We start from the raw sequence: 12,722 nt of genomic DNA, 5'->3' as shown, positions 1-12,722 counted from the left end.
GGTATTTTTCACTGTCCTAAACAAATGTTTTTCTAATTCCGTCTCTCTCCCTCCCACCTTACTAATCTCCCCTCCGCCTAAAGCTTTGAATCTTCTACCTTTTTGGAGATTTTGACCCATCACTCATCCTTTTTCCTGTATCTTTTACTTTGTTGCTCTTCCCCCAGACTATGCTCAAGAACAAGTCTTATACTGTCAAAGGCAAATGTACTGTAATCTCCATATAATCTCATTTACTTAACTCATTTCATTCCCCCCTCCTTTTTTTTTGGTCCCAGGCTGGAGTGCAGTGGGCCCATCACCGCCCACTGTAGCCTCGATCTTCCGATCCTCCCACCTCAGCCTCCTGAGTAGCTGGAATTATAGGCACCCGCCACCATGCCTGGCTAATTTTTGTGTTTTTAGTAGAGATGGGGGTCTCGAAGTGTTGCCCAGGCTGATCTAGGAACTCCTGAGCCCAAGCTATTACCCCTGCCCTCCAACCTCTGCATCCCAAAGTGCTGGGATTACAGGCATGAGCCACCGTGGTTGGCCTTCCACCCTTTAAAAAAAATCTCATTGAAACTCTAAATAGAGGTCAGGCACGGTGGCTCACGCCTGTAATCCCAGCACTTTGGGAGGCCGAGGCGGGCGGACCACTTGAGGTCAGGATTTCGAGACCAGCCTGGCCAACGTGGTGAAACCCCGTCTCTACTAAAAAAAAAAAATGCAAAAATTATCCGGGCGTGGTGGCCTGCACCTGTAATCCCAGCTACTCGGGAGGCTGAGGCAGGAGAATCACTTGAACCTAGGAGGTGGAGGTTGCAGTGAGCTGAGTTCGCGCCACCGCACTCCAGCCTGGGCGACAGAGCGAGACTGTCTCAAAAAAGAAAAAAGAAAAAAAACCAAAAATTCTGAATAGTCTTTTTATGACTAAATATAATGCACTTTCTTTCCCTCTGTGGCATTTGGCACTGCTAACCTCTCTCACTTTCTTCAACTCATTTTTTGTCATCTGTAACAGTACACTCTAGGTTTTCCTCCCAACTGTCTAGGTGCTACTGCCTACTTTTTTCTTCCTTGGCATCTCTTTCTCCATTTAGTGTTCTCCAGGTTCACCCCATTCCCCAGTTGTCACAGTGGTTAAACATGGCCACATCCTTGATTCTAGCTTCTACCTTATGCTAGTGACACCAGAATTTATCTCTATTCCTATATAGCTACCTACGGGGTATCTCCTCGCCCCATTAGCACTCAAATTCAGCATATCCCAAACAAATAATCTGACTTTCCGTTTGCCCTCCAACTTTGATGCCTCTTTTCCTTTTAACATTGTATTTCTTGAGTCAAAATGGCATCAGTAATCTTACCAGGGTCCCAAGCCAGAAATCTAGGCCACTGTTTGAGTCTTTCTCTGTTCTCCAACACCTCAGTCTAGTCAATCATCAAGTTCTTTTTATTTTACTACCTTGATAGTTTCACATAACTTTCAGAATATAGGTCAGACCTCATGGCCTGCCATTTCAAGTCTGTCCCATGTCCACCTCTTTAATTTTCTTTTCTTTCATTCTCCCTCATAATTCCTCACTCTGCCTGCCAAGTGACTTTCCCTGTTAGTCACTTGGCGGGCCCCTTTGAAATCCAGCTAAAGTTCCAACACCTCTGGGGACTCCTTCCTTGACTCCACCACCCTACCATCTGATCCATGCCTATTTTTTTGCAGTCAGTTCCATAGCATCTGTATGTACCTCTCACACAGGGTTATCAACCAGGGGTTATTTTACCTCTCAGGGAACATTTGGCACTGTCTGGGATTCTTCGTTGTCACAGTCCATGAGGGGAAGGGATAATCCTGGCACCTAGTTGGTAGAGGACAGAAACGTTGCCAACCCTCCTACAATGCACAAGACAGCACTCTTACAACAAATTTTTTGGCCCAAAATGTCAGTAATCCCAAGGTTGAGAAACCCTGCCTAACATATTTTGTTACTAGTGCTTTATGTATTTTTTTCTTCTCCACTACACAGGGGACCTTGTCTTGTTTTTGCATCCCTAAATCTTGATTCAGGGCCTTTCACATAGTAGAAGTTAAACGTTGGAAGAAAAAGAAATAAAGGAGGTAATTGCTCAACTCCAAAGATGAGCAGCCTGTCTGCTACCACAGGCTACTTGATAATTTCAGTGATTTTTCTCCCCATTGCCTTTCTTTAATGTTGCCTTTCAAGGATGCTTAAACTTGTCTATTTTTCATTTGTTGATTCAGCAACTGATTTATTTTTAAAGTATTCTATTGATTTTTCTTTATTCGGCGTCAGTTGGCTCTCTTCTGTCCGTGTATCTTGGCCACTTATGAAGTGGTAAAAGATAATTAGCTAGCTTTCAGAAAAATAAACCAAATAGGCCTATTCTTATCAGAAGTTGGTTGTTCAAAATTCTGCAGGCCATAATGACTTCAGCAAATAAAGCAATCGAATTACAACTACAAGTGAAACAAAATGCAGAAGAATTACAAGACTTTATGAGGGATTTAGAAAACTGGGAAAAAGACATTAAACAAAAGGATATGGAACTAAGAAGACAGAATGGTGTTCCTGAAGAGGTAAATTAAGAATTCGTAATTAAGATCCACCAAAACTATTTTTATAAAAATAAAGCATAACTTTTAAAAATGTTTTGTGAAAATACTGAAATTGAAGTGAGTTGCTTCACTGTCAATTTTTTTTCTTTTTTTTTGCGATGGAGTCTCGCTCTGTCACCAGGCTGGAGTGCAGTGGCGCGATCTCGGCTCACTGCAACCTCTGCCTCCTGGGTTCAAGCAATTCTCCTGCCTTGGCCTCCTGAGTAACTGGGACTACAGGCGTGCACCACCACGCCCAGCTACTTTTTGTATTTTTTTTTTTTTAGTAGAGACGGGGTCTTATCATGTTGGCCAGGATGGTCTTGATCTCTTGACCTTAAGTGATCCACCCACCTTGGCCTCCTGAAGTGCTGGGATTACAGGCATGAGCTACCGTGCCCGGCCCACTGTCAATGTTTTTAGAAATTCTGCTTTTCAAAAAGTCTTTGTAATAATTAAATATATTACCATATTTTAAGGCTTAGTGAGTAGTTACTGAAGGGATGATCATGTGATAATACTTAGAGGTAAATAAATGACTAGCATCATAAAATATGTAGAGGTGTGTGTGTATAAAAATAATATGTGTGATTATGAACTAATGATATATTAACATACCATATTGGCATAAAAATGCAGATAGTACCTAGGTTCAACCAAAAGTTTTTCTTAAGACAGTGCATTTAAATATGGCTGGGTTTTTCATACTGTACATAATATGGAGGCAGTTCAGTTTGTCTTTTCACTACTGCTGGTTCATCGTACTAAGGCTGAAGATAGGTCGTTTTTGAAGGTTGAATTTAGGATTGCAAATTAAAGGTATAATTAGAATTTCTAGATAATACTTTTTTCTTGTGATTGAACAATGTTCAACACTCATCAAAGTATGAATTAAACTTTTCAAGTATAATTATTATAAGTGAAGGTGGTAAATTGGTCTTTTTAAACACTTTAAAATTAAAAAAATTCTTAGAAGAAAATATAGTGAGAATTTTAAACATAGCTAGTTATACAAAGAGTAACAGAGCATAATACTCACAACTTTGTGTTTTTTTTTTCCCTCCTTAGAATTTACCTCCTATTCGAAATGGGAATTTTAGGAAAAAGAAAAAAGGCAAAGCTAAAGAGTCTTCCAAAAAAACCAAAGAGGAAAACACAAAAAACAGGATAAAATCTTACGATTATGAGGCGTGGGCAAAACTTGATGTGGTAAGTTAATCTGGTCATTTGCTTCTTAATATTTGAGTAAAATTTTGTGGGAGTTAGCTGATAATCATGGGTTAAGTGAAACATAACGTAGAGTTATGACCTGTGTCTTTCTCTTATACATGATTTTATGTGGAATAAACATTTAATTACATAGCTCTTTAGTTAATGAGGTAATTTTTTTTTTCTGTAATCCTCTTTCAGCGAATGGTGGCTAAAACAGCCAGGATTTTATTTTTTCTTTCTTTTTACAAAAATTACTATTTACTTATTACTATTTATTTATCTAGTGTACTCTTCATCCAGTTTCCTCTGGTGGTTACATCTTTCTTAGCTGTAGTATACAGTATCAAAACTAGGAAATTGACATTGGTACAGTGTGTGTATGGTTCTGTGTTATTTTATCCCATGTGTAGGTTTGGATAACCCAACCGCAATTAAGATACAGATATATGGCACCACCACAAAGGTTCCCTTTGTGCCATGCCTTTATAGTCATACTGCTCCTCTCTTCGCCACCTTCTCTAACCCCTAAACAGTCAGAATTCTAAGATACTCCCAGAAAAGAATGACTGTGCAGATGTCGTTGTCGTAAACTGAAGGACCTATAGAAATCTGCTAAAAGAGAGTACCTTTGTGTCTAGTCTTAGAACTGGGGCTGTGTGACAATAAACATAGGCCTGTCTTGATCCTAGGAAGGTGGGCTTCTTTACCCTTCTAGACTGGGATAGCAGATATGTGTCCTCCCATCTCCCACATGTGATACACAACATACTTGGAGAATCACCACCAGTGCTCTGCCTTACAACCCTTTACCAGTGTTTCAAGCAGCCACTGTCGTGTCAGCCTGTGAAAGAGAACCTGTTGGCCAGCCCTATTCTGCACTCTGATCTACTTTAAAGGTTGATGTGGTTAGGGGTGTGTATGTTGGGGGATGTGATAACCAACTGATGAATTTGGAATATATATTCCTCTTTAGTTTTTAAACAAGTGTTTATTATGTAATATTTGATTCATACCAAAGAATATGTAGAGATGTATGTTCTAAAGCATAGTAATAAAATGAATACATGAGCCTACCATCTAACTTAAAGAGAATGTTTCCAATATTATTGAAGCTACTGGTATGCTCCTTTCTAATCCCATGTTCTTTTCTCACCTCTACTCCCAGAAGTAACCGCTGTGTGATTTCTCTGTTTATTTTCTTTGCATTTTTCTGTTTAACATTTTTACTGAGGTATAATGTGTATCAAGTCCAAAAATCTTAAGTGTGCATCTTCCTGAATTTTTACTCAAGTGTACACCTGTGAAACCACTGTTTGGATCAAGATACAGAACATTCTGGGAGGCTGAGGCACGAGAATGGCTTGAACCCGGGAGGCGGAGGTTGCAGTGAGCCAAGATCACACCACTGCACTGCAACCTGGGCCACAGAGGGAGACTCTGTCTCAAAAAAAAAAAAAAAAAAACATTTCCAGCCTCGCAGAGGCCTTCCTTTCAGTAGATGACCTCTGAAAAGTAGCCACTGTTCTGACCTCTCATACTGTAGATAGTTTTGGAATTTCATATAAATGTATTATACAGTATGCATTATTTAAGTTCGACTTCTTTTGCTGTCATTATATGAGATCCATATTGTGAGTAGCAGCAGTTCTTTTTCATTGCTGACCAGAATTCCATTGTGTGGATGTCTCAATTTGTATGTCCATTCTCTTATTGATAATACTTTTGTATTGTTGGCGGTTTGGGGCTATGATGAATAAACCTGCTGTGAACATTCTTGTATTAGTCTTTTGGTGAATATAAGCACCCTAGAGGAGATTTGCTGGGTCATAGTTTATAAATACATTTAGTTTTAGAAAATACTGTCAAACAGTTTTCCAAATTATTTGTGTGGTATTTTTCTTAATAAAACTAAGGCTAATTAAGAGAGCACTGGGACTTTTATTTAGTTTGCCATCTGCTTCAGGATTGTCCCAATATAAGAGAAGTAAAATTTTGAGTCTTGAATTTATCACTGTTGGAACTACTTTCTGAAAACAGAATTTATTCTCAAGTTCACGTAGCCTGTCTTCATTTTTTGTGTGTGTGACTTTTTGTTATATAGCCTGTTCCTTTTCATCAGTTGGTGTCTTCTTATAATGCCCGTTCCTGAAAGGCATCATCTCAGATGATTTCTTATAGAGATGTTTTCTACACAGGCATTTACTCATTCAACAGATATTGATTGAGCTCCTGCTGTATGTGGACAATGCCATCAAGATGGTACTGCATAGCTTGCAATTGTCATGTTAGTGTCTGTATACAAGATATAGTTGTTTAATTCCCATTTCATTCTAGTTCAGATCTGAGCAGCTGCTTTAGTGTTCTGCTGCTGTTAGTTTTCTATACATGTCAGCATAGCAGGGTTGGATAATCCTGCTACAATGTTGGTAGGCTGGTGGTATTTCTAGAATCTTCATGCTAAAACACATAGCTAAATTTTAGTCCATGTTTCAGTGTTCATTTAATGAAACTATGCATAGTTTTTTTATTTTTATAAGCAATTTTTTTCCTACGTAAATAACTTTAGTGTTTGAATGCAAAAAGAATTTTCTTTACATAATAATTAAAGTTTGTGTTTAAATGTGCTTTAATCAACTCTAATGGTCATCACGGTGGCTCATGCCTGTAATCCCAACACTTTGGGAGGCTGAGGCGGGCAGATTGCTTGGGCTTAGGATCCAGACCAGCCTGGGCAACATGGCAAAAGCCCGTCTCTACAAAAGATAAAAAAACTAGCTGCGCATGGTGGTGCATGCCTGTAGTCCCAGTTACTTGGGAAAGCGAGGTGGGAAGATGGCTTGAGCCCGGGAGATGGAGGTTGCGGTAAGCTGACATCACACTACTGCACTCCAGCCTAGGCAACAGAGCCAGGTGCTGTCTCAAAAATAAAATAAAAATAAAATCTTACTAAAAATCATTATTTTATCATATAAAAAATAAGAGGAAAATTCTGGTGGCGGTCTATGAAATTATTTATTACCATGAAAGTAGTGTGAGTCAAAAGAGATTGAGAATCGTGGGACTAGCACACTTTTTATTTTTCCTTTAGTAGGGGCAGCTATATTTTGGAATACACTGAGAGACAGTATAACATATCGATTGAGGGCTCTTGGAGGGAGTAGACTTGGTCACTTACTAGCTGAGTGACCTTGAATGAGTTAACTAACTTCTGCATTTCAGTTCCCTCAAGTGAAAAACATGGGTAATTATACCTTCCTCATAGGTTATTGTGAAGATTAGGAGTTAATGTGCTCTTTTTTTGTTCGTTTTAAAATAGTTTTTTGTTTTAAAATAAGGAAGAAAAAAAATTTTTTTTTAAACTTTTTCTGCTACTGGGTGCTAATTATATTAGTTTAGGGCTATTTGCAAACTTCCTTTAAGCCATAAGACCTAGCTGCTAATAGTTTGTGATTTAGGGGTGATTTGTACAGTCTGTTGACTTAGCTTTATGAGTTCAAAGTCAGATTCTTGGTTTGGATCTTGGTTTTCTAAGCAAAGGCATCTTTTTCTCTGGATATAATCTTAACAATGAGAGATTTGGGTTGCTTTGTAAGCCTGTAGGTCCTTAGATTGTAACAATTTACATTCATTTGAGTGTATTTTTTTAGTATGTCTTTTTTCTTTTTTTTCCTAATCATATAATTATGACCCCTGTTTTCCTTCTTTTGATTTTAGGACAGTATCCTTGATGAGCTTGACAAAGACGATAGTACCCATGAGTCTCTCTCTCAAGAATCAGAGTCGGAAGAAGATGGGATTCATGTAGATTCACAAAAGGCTCTTGTTTTAAAAGAAAAGGTACTAATTAGTTAGGTTTTGTTTTTTTTCAGGTAAGCAGGAGATGTTGAAAATCATGTGGATCCTAAAGTTTCTTGAGCATAGTTTTAGTAGGTGTTTAAACTTTATGTTGTTATTGGCTACATCCCTCTCTGGAGGCATTGTAACATAGTGGTTAGGAGTACATGCTCTGGAGCCAGATTACCTGGGTTCAAATCTCTGATAAGTTCTTTAAACTTCTGAACTTCAGTTTTCTCATCTGCAAAATGATAATAATAATATTACCAACCTCAGTGGGTTCTTAATGAGTAGTAAGTGAACTATTTTATGTAAAATGCTTGGACTGTACCTGGAGTTGTCCAGTGTTTTTAGTAGTAGATTGAAGTAACTTGAAATTAGTGTGTGATTCTTGGCGTAAATATTATATTCCACTCCCGGGTATCAAAGGCTATCTTTGGTTACTTTTTGGAATGTTCAGTATCTCCCTGAGGGATGTCTCATTATTATAAAACCAGCTATATTACTTTCACAAAGGTGGAACTCTTTTCAGATTAAACTCTTGATGCTTTTTTTTGGTTACATTTCTGTAGGTTGGCATTGTCAATAAGGAGTATAATGCTGGGTATTTTACTCATTTTTCTGCTTGGGCTCTTGGGTTGTGCCCATACAGTGACCATGTACAGTTACCCTTGAACAATGTGGGGTCAGTGCTTCATGCAGTAAAAAATCTGCATATAACTTTTGACTCCCCAAAAACTTAACTACTAATAGCTTACTGTTGACCGGAAGCAGTATGGATAATACAAATAGTTGATTAGCACAAATTTTATGTGTTATATGTATTATATACTGTATTCTTACAGAAAAGTAAGCTAGAGAAAAGAAAATGTTATTAGAACATTTTAAGGAAGAGAATGTGTATTTATTTATATAAATATATTTTACTGTGTAGAAGTGGATCATATAAAAGTTTTCATCCTTGTCATCTTCACATTGAGTAGGCTGAGGAAGGGGAAGGGGAGGAGTTGGTCTTGCTCTCTCAGGGGTGGCAGAGGCAGAAGAGGTGGAAAAGGTGGAAGGGGAGGCAGGCACACTTGGTGTAGACTTTTATTGGAAAAAATCCACATTTAAGTGGACCCATGCACTTCAAACCTGAGTTGTTCAAGGGTCAACTGTAGTGAATTTCAGAATTTGTAAAAAAGATCATTTTATATAATTTTCTTTTCTTTCAGGGCAATAAATACTTCAAACAAGGAAAATATGATGAAGCAATTGACTGCTACACAAAAGGCATGGATGCTGATCCATATAATCCCGTGTTGCCAACGAACAGAGCGTCAGCGTATTTTAGACTGAAAAAGTAAGAACTTTCTGTAATGTGTGTGAATGTGAATGTCTTATGTATATATGGAGACTTATTAAAAAAAAAGTGTGGAATAAAGTGTGGAAGACAGATTGAAAATGTATTGCATTTTCTTTTCAACTGTAAATTCTTATAGCTCACTCCTTTTTATTGAATTATTTTGTTTAAGCCATTTTAAACATCTGGTGCTAAAACCTTGTTCCCATAGCTCACTTTACTGAGGTATTCCTCTAAAAATTCAGTAATAGTGTTCTTTTCTAATTCACAAAGCTAAAAAAGTTAGTTGGATATTTTTAGAAATTAATATCCTGTCATTTTGAAAAACCATTTATCCACTATTTAATCTAGAGAACATTTTTTATGGAATACTTAAAATGTGTTTCAACATTTGTTTGTCTTTAAGTCATACCGACTTTTAAAGTAAATGATGTGGAAGAATATAAATGTGGTATTGTCTTATCACATGCAGATAACCAACCTATCATAGGGGTTTTTTAAAAAGATAAACACCATCAAGGAAGACATTCTTACTGTTTTAATTATTTGGAAATAAAATTTTATTGGTATCTGAGTTTTTACTATTTAAATAACATTTTTATGTCTTTGAAACTCTTGATATTAATCTTCTAAAAATTAGGGGAATATTTACATTTTATAATATTCGATATCTGTAATATATGTGGCATATACATGAATTACAGAGAATAGTTTAAAATAAGCCTATATAAGCACCCCTCTCAAGAACCAGAACATTACCATTATTTTTGAAGTTACCTTGATGCTCCTTTCTGTATCCTGTCCCTTGCCTCCCTCCCAGTTAACCACTATCTTGAATTATATATTTGTCATCCTTTTGATTTAAAAAAGGTTTATTATATATGTATATGTTCCTAAATAATATATTGTATAATCTTGCTTATTTTTGAGTTTAAAAGTATGTCATACTGTGTGTAGTTTTCTGTGGCTCACCTATTTATTATATTTTTATGATTCATTTTTGTTTTGATGCTTATAGCTCTAGAGCTCTCATTGTAACTGTTATATAGGATAATTTCTTTTTAGAAATATACCATTATGTGTCTATTCTTGTGTTGCCGGATTGTTGGTTCGTTCCTTTCTTCCTTTCTTTTTCTCTCTCTCCCTCCCACTCTTTCTTCCCTCCTTCTGTCCCTCTTTCTTTCTATTGCCCACCTTCTGTCCTTTCTTTCCTTATTTCAGCAATGCTGTGAACATTTTTATATGTTTCTTGGTGTCGGGTCATAAGATGTGTAGATGTTCAGCTTCACAGGATGATGGCAAAGGTAGTTTGTTGTTACACAGTTGTTACAAAGGTAAATGGATGAGTTTACATTCTCATTAGCAGTGTATAGTAATACCTATTTCCTACCCTTACCAACATTGATATAATTGGGCTTCTTAATTGTTTTCAATCTAGTGGGTATAAAATGGCATTTCATTGTGTCTTTGAAATGACATTTTGCATTTCTCAACTATTAGTAAGGTTTTCATTTCTCAACTATTAGTAAGGTTAAGCATCTTATATATTTTCCACTCTTGTTTTTTTCTTTTTTTTCCCTGTGATATGCCTATTTGGTGTTTGGCCATTTTTTTTTTTTTAAGGCTTTTCCTATTGATTTATTTTGAGAGTTCTTTATTCTGGATAACTAATCTTTTGGTCTTTTTCATAATAATTGTCTTCTCTCAATTTGTAGCTTATCTTCTTTATGGAATTTTAATGAATATAAACATTCAATTTTAATATATTTCAACTTCTTGATTTTTTAAAAAGATTAGGACTTTATAAAATGATTTGTTCAAAAAAATAGTTTGCTGCTTGAGTTCATCATAGTCTCCTCTAATTTCTTCTAAACATTTTTAAGATTTAATTTTCACATTTAGGTGTTTTCACATATGCTGAAGGTTTTTCCAGCTCTATTTTTGGAATAGCCCTACTTTCCCCTGTGGATCTGCCATGCTACTATTGTCATATGTCATGTTTGCCGAGATCACTTTCTCATCTCTCTGTTCTTTACACTGGTCTATTGCCTGTCCTTACATCCATTCCACACTATCTTTAATTATTATAGCATTGTAATTGTAAGTCTTAGTATTTAGTGTACTGCGTATTCTCCTACCTTTTATTATTCAGGAATGTCTTGGGTATTCTTGGACTTTTACTCATCAATGTAACTTTTAGAATCATCTTCCCAAATTCCTTAAAATACCCTGTTGGGATTTTGATCAGAATTGTATTACATTTATAAATCAGTCTGGAGAGAATCATATTATGTGTTTTTGTACTTTATTATAGATGAATGTGAAATATCTCCACTTAGATTGTCATTAATGTCTTTGAAAACAGTCTTACAATTTTTTGCATCTGTGTTTGGTAGGTCTTTGTTAGATGTTTTGTTTGTTTGTCTCTTGTTGGTCTCTCGTAGTCACCTTACTAAACTTATAATACGTCCAGCAATGTCTCTAGATTGTTTTGAGTTTTCTTTTTGGACCATCTTATCATTTGAGAATAATTTCAGTCCTTTTTCTTTGTTTCTAGTCCTTGTGTTTCTTTCTTGTGGAACTGCATTGGTGAAGACCTGTATGTAATACCAAGAAAAAGCAGTGATAACGGGCATTCTTGTTTCTCGCATTAAAGGGAATGCTACTAATGTTTCACCATTAGGAATTATAGGCATACCTTGTTTTATTGTGTGTCGCTTTATTGCGTCCACAGATACTGTTTTTACAAAACGAAAGTTTGTGGCAACCTTATATCAGGCAAGTCAAGCAACTCTATTGGTGCCATTTGTCCAACAGCATGTGTTTACTTTGTGTCTCTATGTCACGTTTTGGTAATTGTTGCAGTATTTCAGATTTATTATAATTGTATCTGTTATGGTGTTCTCTGATCAGGGATCTTTGATGTTTCTATTGTAATTGTTTTGGAGAGCCATCAAGCACACCCATATGTTGTTGTGCATTCTGTCTGCTTCATTGACCAGCTGCCCCTGCCCCCCCATCTGTCTCCTTCTCCTTGGGCTTCCCTATTTCCTGAGACACAATAGTATTGAAATTAGGCCAGTTAATAACCGTACAGTGAGGCCAGGCATGGTGGCTCACACCTGTAATCCCAGCACTTTGGGAGGCTGAGGCGGGTAGATCACTTGAGGTCAGGAGTTGGAGACCAGCCTGGCCAACATGGTGAAACCCTGTCTGTACTAAAAATACAAAAAATTAGCCAGGTGTGGTGGCGCATGCCTATAATCCCAGCTACTCGGGAGGGTGAGGCAGGAAAATCGCTTGAGCCCAGGAGGCAGAGATTGCAGTGAGTTGAGATCATGCTGCTGCACTCCAGCCTGGGCGAGTGAGACTCTGTCCCAAGGGCTACTCCAATGAACACAAATAATTAAAAGCAAAAGAAGCTTATTGTTGATAGGGAGAAGGTTTTATTGGTCTGTATAGAAGATCAAACCAGCCACAACATTCCCCTGAGCCAAAGTCTAATCCAGTGCAAGGCTCTAATGCTCTTCAATTTAGTGAAGGTTGAGAGAGGTGAGAAAGCTGCAGAAGAAAAGTTGAAAGCTAGCAGAAGTTGGTTCATGAGGTTTAAGGAAAGAAGCTGTCTCCATAACATAAAAGTGGAAGGTGAAGCAGCAGGTGCTGATGGAGAACCTGCAGAAAGTTATCCAGAAGATCTAGCTAAGGTAATTGATGAAGGTGACTGTGTTAAACAACACA

At 37.1% G+C, this 12,722-nt stretch overlaps 1 protein-coding gene across 2 annotated transcripts in view; it reads left to right on the top strand.

The window, feature by feature from the left end:
- RPAP3 (RNA polymerase II associated protein 3) overlaps window positions 1–12,722 on the top strand; it is a 42,513-nt gene that overhangs the window by 827 nt on the left and 28,964 nt on the right. For both annotated transcript variants that reach the window (XM_024257397.3, XM_063712138.1), the window contains exons 2-5: window positions 2,420–2,578; window positions 3,665–3,805; window positions 7,523–7,645; window positions 8,857–8,984. In XM_024257397.3, the coding sequence (XP_024113165.2) occupies window positions 2,426–2,578; window positions 3,665–3,805; window positions 7,523–7,645; window positions 8,857–8,984 (545 nt within the window). In that variant the 5' untranslated portion in view covers window positions 2,420–2,425. The remainder of the gene's footprint in view (window positions 1–2,419; window positions 2,579–3,664; window positions 3,806–7,522; window positions 7,646–8,856; window positions 8,985–12,722) is intronic.

The sequence above is a fragment of the Pongo abelii genome, chromosome 10, assembly GCF_028885655.2.
Source record: "Pongo abelii isolate AG06213 chromosome 10, NHGRI_mPonAbe1-v2.0_pri, whole genome shotgun sequence".
Classification (NCBI taxonomy): Eukaryota; Metazoa; Chordata; class Mammalia; order Primates; family Hominidae; genus Pongo; species Pongo abelii.
The sequence above is the reverse complement of the archived record's forward strand: the minus strand, read 5'-3'. Positions and strand labels throughout refer to the sequence as shown.